This window comes from Mchenga conophoros, linkage group LG4 (assembly GCF_057382185.1).
Source record: "Mchenga conophoros isolate Kocher_MC1m ecotype Shallow Benthic linkage group LG4, M_conophoros_male_GT1.1, whole genome shotgun sequence".
NCBI lineage: Eukaryota > Metazoa > Chordata > Actinopteri > Cichliformes > Cichlidae > Mchenga > Mchenga conophoros.
Window position 1 is genome coordinate 39,008,634 of NC_140529.1, and position 8,980 is coordinate 39,017,613.

Consider the following 8,980-nt stretch of genomic DNA (forward strand, 5'->3'; position numbering starts at 1 on the left):
ATGGTAATCCAGATCTTTTACCCAGCAGCATTTTCCAGTTTCTCCTGGAGGATCTTGAGGCTTTCCCCAAACCACATGAGATGTATTCTCTCCAATAGGTACTGGGTCTTCTCCTGCTTGTCCTTCTCGATGGGTTGAGAAACCTCAAGAGGCAGACAGGAGCCATCTTCACCTGATGCCAGAACCAACTCGGCTGTCTTCCTTCTTCTCCGACTTCGGCCAACCTTCAAAGGAGGCTAATTTCATCCACTTGTATTTGCAACTTCAGTCGTGCCAATACCCAGATCTCCGGACTACAGGTGAGAATGGACATGGACTGGCAGGTGGAAACTTTTCACTACGAAAGTTCAGCATGCAGCTGCAGACTACCATTGTTTCAGGCCAGTTCATGGCACAAAGTCAAGCATGTCTTCATGGTTGTTGGACATCACCGAGTTTGCCTTTTCTCTTCAGTCCGGTTTGTGACATCCATGGACGTGAAGCAGGAACCTCAGAACGGCAGTGATCTCCAGAATTCCCCACTTGGTTATTACAGCCACCGTAATAATGCAGATGCTGAAAAGCATGAAGGGGTGGTCGGGTCGTGGGTCCTTCACACGTGTGTTGAAGGTTTTTTGGCCCAAATCGGGACTTTGATATTGGATCTTGGTGAACTGTTGACCCTTTGATTGGCAGTTTACACCTTAAATCTGTAAAAGCTCTGGACTGGAGTGCATACTTGGAGAGGAAGATGTCAACATCAGCAAATCCACATAATTAACTGAGCTGGAAGCGTCACAGGTCTGTTTCTGTCTTTGCGTCTCAGTTCTGTAAAAAGGAACAAGTGTCAGCTCATCAGCCGGCACTCTGGATCTGAGTTTCAGCCTGATGGGTTTCCCTCCTGGGTCTGGCCCGTTGGACTGTACTCAGCAGTTTGGAGGTCCGACAGTTTATCTGATGTCGGGTCAGCTGCTGAGGAGGGTAGGATTCAGCTGATGGGTCTGTTTGAGTTCTCTCATTCATCATCAGCATCGCATTACTCATGCTCAGCCATGAACGTGTGGGTTTATGCCTCCGCCCTCTGAAGTCGAGTAGAGGTCATACTTGGTGTTTTGGCTACCAGCTGTTTGGTGTTGATGACTCAAGCTAATCAGATTCCACTTTACTTATACAGTATGTCAGCACAGACCACAGTTTTTGTTTTTTAATTTTCCCTTGTAATAACTCAAACCAGTATCAAACTGCTGCTGAAAATAGTCCCCAACAGAAATACTATGTCCTTTTGCTTTCACAGTCACAGAGGTTTTTGGTGCACCCCTGCATACCTCTTTGCAACCCAACAAAACCAAGCAACCTGCAGTAACCACTCTCCAGGCGGTTGGGGAATCCCCAGCTGGTTTTAGGCCTGTGTTAATGGATCTAAGTCAGATCCATCATTTGAAAAATGATGAAGAACTTTAAATAAAAGCTAGAGAAACACCAGAATGAGTTTGAGGTTCACAGCTACAGACAGGGTATCTGATAGATGCACAGCTAACTCAATGCCAGCTGGCCACTTATGAACAGACGAGTGCAGGGCTGGACTGCCAATCCGGTGTGCCGTTGGCGTCTTACACTCATGAGGATCTGGCAGCAGTGACGATGCCCATCAGCCGCCATCGCTGCTCGAAACCACAAAAACATCTGTTTAGTCTTAATAACAATAATCAGCACCTGAGCTGACCTGTTGCAGCATCTTGCCTTTTATCACATGAACACGATGAGACAGTGGATTCGATGGGCACTATTTTCAGAGGCGGAGGGATTTGGTTGCTGCTGCTGGTGATAACAGTAGAAACCGCGTTCACCCAGAGAAACACAGAAACATCCAGACTGTTGTTAACATGACACTTTATTGATAAGTGCTACATGTTGTGGATTGATCGACGATCGACTGCAGGGAGGGGCCGGTTTACTCGTACAGCCAGGACTGGGCGCATGGGGTGTAGGTGACAAACTCCTCGGCCTTGAACCACAGGTCGACCTCCATCTTGGCGTTCTCCAGGGTGTCGCTGCCGTGGATGATGTTCCTGTGGAGACGGAGGTGATCGGTGCGGATCAATAACTGATCAATGATTTCAGGGTTTGTGGGGGGAGGGGAGGGGTTCTTTCAGACAGCTAATAGAAAATGTCTCATTTCAAAAATGCGTTAAAATTTTTCACATTTTGTTAAGACTTTAAAATATTATGAATTTAAGAGATCTCATTAATATTTTGTGAGTGTTTTAGTTTTCTAATGTCTTAACACACACGCGCACACACACACACACACACGCGCACGCACACGCGCGCACACACACACACACACACACACACACACACACACACAGCAGCTGGACAATGCAGTGGTAACACTACTTGCTTTTGGACCTTCAGGTCGGGGGTTTGACTCCCGACCATGGTGTGTGTGTCCAGTAAGGCTAAGTGAAATATGTTACAGTGATACTGATGATGCTACGGCCGGGGGGAGCCGGGATGGAGGACTGGGAGGAGACACTTTTATCCCACTGAGATCCTAATCTTTACTACACTGAGTTATTACTGGCTGAAAAACAACAGTGTTGTGAGTTGTGTGGGTCCGTCTGCTCTGCGTGATGTTGTGTTATAAAACAGAGGCAGTCATGTTGTGGTCGCTTGCTCACCTGCCGATGTTGATGCACAGATCACCACGGATGCTGCCGGGCTTGGAGTCAGCGGGGTTGGTCTCACCCAGCATCATCCTGGCCAGCTTCACAATGTTCTGACCCTCCCACACCTGGAATGCACAAACACACACTTACAAACAGCTGAACTGAATTTTGATGTTTACGTTGAAAGGTGAACAGTTTTAGTTCTTTTCTACTTTAGTGATACAGGAAGAACAAACCAGTGTAATCCATAGACTGTATCTAAAAGATGGACGAGACCACTGTGATGTCACCAGTTTCAGTTTTCTGTCACCATCACGTCAAATTAAATATTCTAAATTGTCAGGAACTGCCTCCTCGGTGGACTTGCTGCTCTATAGGGGGCGCTCTTGAACTCACCCAGAATAGAAGTAAAATGTAAACACTGTCTTCTAGTTTTGGACAAAAAGTCTCAAGACCACTGACAAAGTTGTATTTTAAACATAGGTTAATGAAAAATATGTCAATAAAGAGAGAATGATTATTAAAGTAGATTTTATTGAAAATAAATACATATGAAAACCAAATAAGATTTTGAAATCTATAATGATCTGTTTGAGGGAGGGTGGTGTCCCCTAGTGGCGCCCCTGCTGATAGCGCCTTCTTGGCGATTGCACCCAAAGTGTAGATCCATTAGATCCATTAACCTCACAGCAGCCATATTAATGGTCAGATCACATCATTAAAAGGCTCCAGCTGCACAAACAAGGTCCAGAGGTTCAGTTGAGGTGAAGCTAGCAGACAGCTAGCAGCTACAGCCTAAAACCTAAGTCGCCATCATCCACCTGTCACTCAAAAAGGCCACGCCCCTAATAATGCAAAATTTAAGCCTTAATACAATTTAAACAGGTGAGTTATAAAAAACAACAGCTGTTTGTGTATCAGGATGTAAACGTGTTTATTTCTGCTGTAAACGTTTAAAATGGGACTGACTCCCTGCTGCAGCCTCTAGTGGATGTCAGAGGAACTGCAGTTTTAGGTGCCTCATATTTCCTCTCAAACTCAAACTGTTTGCTGTTTTGTTTTTATCCCCTTTTGGTTGCAAACGTGTGCGAGGTCAGGCTAAATAAAGCTTGGATGATTAAAGTCTCCTATGTTTGTCCGGTGGAGGTCGGAGCACGATGCCTTGAACACGAGAGGGTGTGAATAGATGGAGAGACGAGTGAGGCAATGGAAAGAGATAAAGCGAGAAAGATATGTGTGTGATGGCGGCGCTAGAGGCGAGCTGAGTGTGTTTGTATGTGTGTTACCATGGCGAGGACGGGTCCAGAGGACATGTATTTGCAGAGTCCAGCGTAGAAAGGCATGTCCTTCAGGTCCAGGTAGTGTTTCTTCATGTGGTCCTCAGAGGCCTGAAGACACCAAATACAGGAAGTTACACATTCATCGGCGAGTCAGTCACTGGGTGGCCACGGCCCAACGACGGGACCAGTATTAAAAATGAACTTTGTGTTTTATTCAGTCAGGCCTGAAAGCAGCAACACTGAGACCATAAACTCATCAGCTGAGCATGAGGCTTCTATCCAATCCGAGCTCTTTATGAGCACAAGTGGTGAAACAAGCCCCAGTTTTTTTAAACCTGAGGTTACATCCATGTTTTATCCACACTTGGACTGCCAAGAGGAGGGGGCTGGAGGGGGAGGGGGGTATCAGGTGTTTTATTGCATGTTCATCATGAATCCACCGAGACGACTGGCTTCACTTCAACAACGCCAAGCACTCAGCCCCTGTCATCGCCTCTAATCGAACACCTCCTGTCACACCATGTTGCTTGGCTTGCTCCAGCCTTTTACATCGTCTCTAATATTTACACCGTACCGGCTCAAACACTTGGACTCTGCAGATCATCAGAGATCCGTGAGCGTGGCTTCATATGAGCAAAATTCTGAAATTACAGAATTTTCATGTAGGATACAGGAAAACAACTCAAGGTAGTGACCCTCGTCTTATTTCCTGTCATGTATTTCCTGTTCCTGTGCGGACTTTCATACTAAACAAACTGAAGTCTCGAATAATGAGCTCGCTTTGCAAAAACAGGCTGCTCTAAACACTCACTTTATGCTGTTTTTTCTAATCTGGGATCTGTATGATGTCATAGAGGGAGCATAGAAGCCCCACCCACCTGCTGCTCAAATCCAGTTTTGCTAATCAAGAAAGCTGCCTTAAAGGGGGAGGAGCTTTCAGACATAGATGATGAGCGGCTGCAACGAGGCTTGGTGTGAGGTAAAGAAGGATTATTATGAATGGAACTCTGTTCTGATGAAGCTGGTTCAAAGCCTCAGTTTAAAGCTGACAGCTGCACTTTTATGAACAAATGAACTGCAGCAGAGAAGAAACGCCCCCTGCTGGTGGTCAGTATGTGCTGATCAGTTGTTTGTATGTGAGTTGTGGCGCCTGGCGTCGTTTTTACCTGCACGAATTTGGCGGCGACCAGCCTGAAGCCTCTATGCTCAAAGCGCTTGATGATCTCGCCACACAGTCCTCTCTGGACGCCATCGGGCTTCACGGCAATGAAGGTACGCTCCATGTCTGCTTAGGAGGCTGCACAGGAAACAGGAAGTGATCAGTCAGCCCACAGGAAACGAGATGAGTTCTTTGATGAGCGTTTGTTTGACAGCACACAGTGTGTCCTCAAACTAAACCATACAGAAATATTTTATATATTTTATAAATAAGAAATGTTTTATAATATATTTTTTTAAATTTTCGATCAAATGTAAAATTTGATCGATAGTTTCCTAAACATGTTTAGATTCCTGCAGAGGAGGAGGAGCCTGCAGGGCCGAAGGCTTAAGTGTTTTTGGATGAAAAAGAAGCTGGAGATGTGTGAAGGAGACACCGCTGAGCTGAACACGAAGCACGGCCAGAAGGAGGGAAACGACCCATCTACCCCGAAAACCACATTTGTCTCATCTTTGTCTCTGTGAGTGTCTCCTCCTCCTCTTCCTCCCTCTCAGGTGTGTCTGCTTTATCCTGACACATCTCATCACATCGTCTCCTTCAGTCACAGCTCAGTGAGAGCTGCCGATATTAAATTTCCCCCTGATGTGAAACCAGAGCTGCCTCTGAGCTTCCTGGACCACATTTTCTTCTTCTCCGTAGCAACCGCCGCTCGAATCTGAGCCTGCTCATAACTCTGGACAAAGCCTCGGCATGCCGGAGGCCCCGCTGCTAATTTTACTGCCCGCCGGAATCTGCTGGCGTGACGCCGACAGCAACTGAGAGCAGGTGGGACGGCCTGCTGTTAGAGAACAGCTGCTCTCAGCATTTTTATACCTCCAGAAAATGTTCTCATTGTGCATATATGCATATTTAAAAATAGTCCTTGTCTGCACAAACTTGGCCACGATAATCTGAGATTTCAGTGAATTAAGTGAGACCCTGATATCTGACAGCTCTGAGGCTAAAATTTCAGCTTTAAAGATGTCATGATTGTAATGTGCTCTGAGGTTTTAAAAGTTCAGCCTCCATATGCAGAAATTATTTTATTTGCTGAAAATTTACAAAAACCTCCAACAGGCCCGTCAAACTAAAAACAAGAATTCTGATGAAAAAACGTGTTTTTGGTTTGTGAAACACTGATTTCGCAGCTCGTTCGTGCACAAGGAAACAGCTGTAGAGACGGTCAGAGAAAAAACATTTGCTGCTCCTACATCACCAATTTAACGCTTCATTTTTTTACCAGATTTAAACTGCAGATTTCTGCTGCAGACTTGCGACATAATAAACATTTTTAAAACATTCATTATTCCTTTGACATGTTTTCCCTAAACTGAGTTCATTAAACTGAACATTTTTAAGACAAGTTCAAACTTTACTGTTAGAAATTCACTAGTTTCTAACAGCTGACCATAAATCTGTCTGATGTGGTCTCTCTGCCTGTGGGAATAATATGAGGCTGAGGAGAGCATTATGTTTAAAGTCAAAGACACTCTGTAAGTTCTGTCCCCGGTGGGCATGTCTGGAAAGTTCCAGTTAAAAAAAAATCAAGTTATAGTAGCATTGATTTGATTCCATTACTTTTTGGTTTTTAATTGCACCTTCATATCACATTAGCAGAGCTGTGACACCAAGAGTGCAGCGGGCTGCAAAGTTACAAAGTTTTGCAAGACTGAAGTCATTTCAAAAAGAAGCCAACAAAACGAGAATCCCACACACGATGTCACTAAATAATTTTATCATATTTAGTCTGTGAAGGCGCAGATATCATATAAAAGTGGATTATTTTTTATCAGCTGTAAAGTTTCTGTGCGGATCAGATTTTAACTGGAAGCTTAAATTTTATATTTTGACTGATTTTATACCAAAACTCAAATGTATGAGTTTGAAAATGTTTTGTAAAACATCTTTTTAATATTAGGAGAAAGTTGCTCATGAAGTAAAAATGTGATCTGCTGCATACGTGTGCGTCTGTGTTTGATAGCTACCTTGGTTCTGGGATGGGAGAAGAACTTGTGGAGACGATCTGCTGGCGGCGCGGATGTGATCACCAAGGCCACAACACCACAGAGCGGCTCTATTTAAAGGCTTCTCCGCGGGGGAGGGGCTCCAGAAATATATATATGTGTGTGTGTCTGTGTGTGTGTGCGTGTGTGTGCGTGTGTGTGTGTGCGTGCGTGTGTGTGTGTGTGTGTGCGTGCGTGTGTGTGCGCGTGTGTGTGCGTGTGTGTGCGTGTGTGCGTGTGTGTGTGTGCGTGTGTCTGTGTGTGTGTGTGTGTCTGTGTGTGTGTGTGTGTGTGTGTGTGTGTGTGCGTGTGTGTGCGTGTGTCTGTGTGTGTGTGTGTGTGTGTCTGTGTGTGTGTGTGCGTGTGTGTGCGTGCGTGTGCGTGTGCGTGTGTGTGTGTGTGTGCACAGTGGGTCTAAATCTGTGTCAGTTGTTGACAGATATTTATGTGTGTATGTGTTTTTGTTTACCTGTCTTTGTGGGGACCTGTGTCTTTTCCACAACCATCCAAAATGTCCTCAAACAGCAAACATTCTTCTAAAACTGCAAACTTTAATAAAAACTCTCCACTTTAAAAGACCTCCTTTATTCACTTTTTGGGGGGTTAAAAATATCTTATTGTGTGCAACTACAAAATGTCTTCATGCACATTTAACAGTTTTATCTCTAAAATCATCAAACAGTGATTGTAGATCATCAAGCAGAGGCTCAGTTACAAAAGCAGAGAGAAAGATGTTGACATAAATACATAAACATAAATATGTTATGTTCAGGTTAGCAGTGCTGACTGTGGAGCTGATTCAAGCAGCAGCAGTTTAATGGCTAAAAGCCATTTCACCATGTTTGGCTTGAACTCTGCGCACCACAAGCTGACCCGACCCTGCGGATCTGAGACACCTACCCAGCTCAGCAGTCATACCCCTGATATATTTTGGGCCCATACCATCGAGAGACTTAGAGACAAAAAGTGGGGCATTGCATTTTTCTCTATATTTAGCAGGACGTGAGTGGAAGGAGCTGAGAATCAGAGTAATGTGCTCTCTCTTCTTGGTGTGTGTCAGGGTTAAAGCAGCTGCAGCATTTTAAATTCATTTATACTTGTTTTATATAACGAGCACATCACAGACTGGAACCAGCTCCCAGTCTGGATTCAGCAGACAGACATCTGCTTCTAAGATCAGCCTTTCCTTTTTGCTGAAGCCCACAGTTAGGGCTGAATCCTCCCTGAGTTACACCGCAGTAGGCTGCTGGGGCATTCCCATGATGCACTGAGCTCTTTTTTTCCCACTTCCCAGGTGCTTGAACGCCAGCGCTGCACGTCATTAACCGCCATCTTTGCTGAAATCCCCGCTGTGATATCTGTTATCTAGGGTTTGTTGTTTCTGCCTGTGTTGAACCTTCTGATCTCTGAGCTCCTTGAACACTTTTCTGTCTCTGTCTTGTCTGATTTCAATTTTTCAGTTTTATTTATACAGCTCCAAATCAGAACAACAGTTGGCTCAAGGCGCTTGATATTGCAGTAGATCGTACAAGTCAAGTCTTATTGAATAAACCGTGCTGTTCATTCACTGCTGGAGCCTCTGCTGGTCATTAAAGGAACTGCAGCCCTGGATGCTGACTGTTAGAAATCTGTGAACTTGTAATAATACCGTTTCCTTTTATCCTTTCCTCGACGCTGTTTTCCGTTGCTGCTCTGTAAGTTGAAGAGGTGCAATTCTTACATAAGGGAGGGCGATTGTTATATAACAACTGAAATCGCACTCGCTTCTGTACGAGTCTTTAATCCAAAGCTCCAACCTTCACCCTTCCCCCAATTTGACCCTAAATATAAACCTTATCCTAATCAGGGATG

At 44.7% G+C, this 8,980-nt stretch overlaps 1 protein-coding gene across 1 annotated transcript; it reads right to left on the reverse strand.

Annotated features, from left to right (window-relative positions):
* Positions 1-1,852: 1,852 nt before the first annotated feature.
* Positions 1,853-7,207, reverse strand: LOC146576817 (nucleoside diphosphate kinase B-like). The gene is made up of 5 exons (XM_085272351.1): positions 7,112-7,207; positions 5,095-5,225; positions 3,935-4,036; positions 2,661-2,773; positions 1,853-2,048 (listed from the first exon to the last, which is right to left on the reverse strand). Exons 2-5 carry the CDS (start codon positions 5,209-5,211, stop codon positions 1,931-1,933), a joined length of 450 nt encoding a protein of 149 aa, XP_085128477.1. The 5' UTR covers positions 5,212-5,225; positions 7,112-7,207; the 3' UTR covers positions 1,853-1,930.
* Positions 7,208-8,980: the final 1,773 nt, after the last annotated feature.

Bases quoted from the DNA above. Each gene is read 5' to 3' on its own strand.
- LOC146576817 (XM_085272351.1), bottom strand. From the start codon at position 5,211: ATGGAGCGTACCTTCATTGCCGTGAAGCCCGATGGCGTCCAGAGAGGA. The intron at 2,774-3,934 runs GTAACACACATA...TGTGCATTCCAG, and splicing joins CTGGACCCGTCCTCGCCATG to GTGTGGGAGGGTCAGAACAT. The intron at 2,049-2,660 runs GTGAGCAAGCGA...CCGTCTCCACAG, and splicing joins CTGTGCATCAACATCGGCAG to GAACATCATCCACGGCAGCG.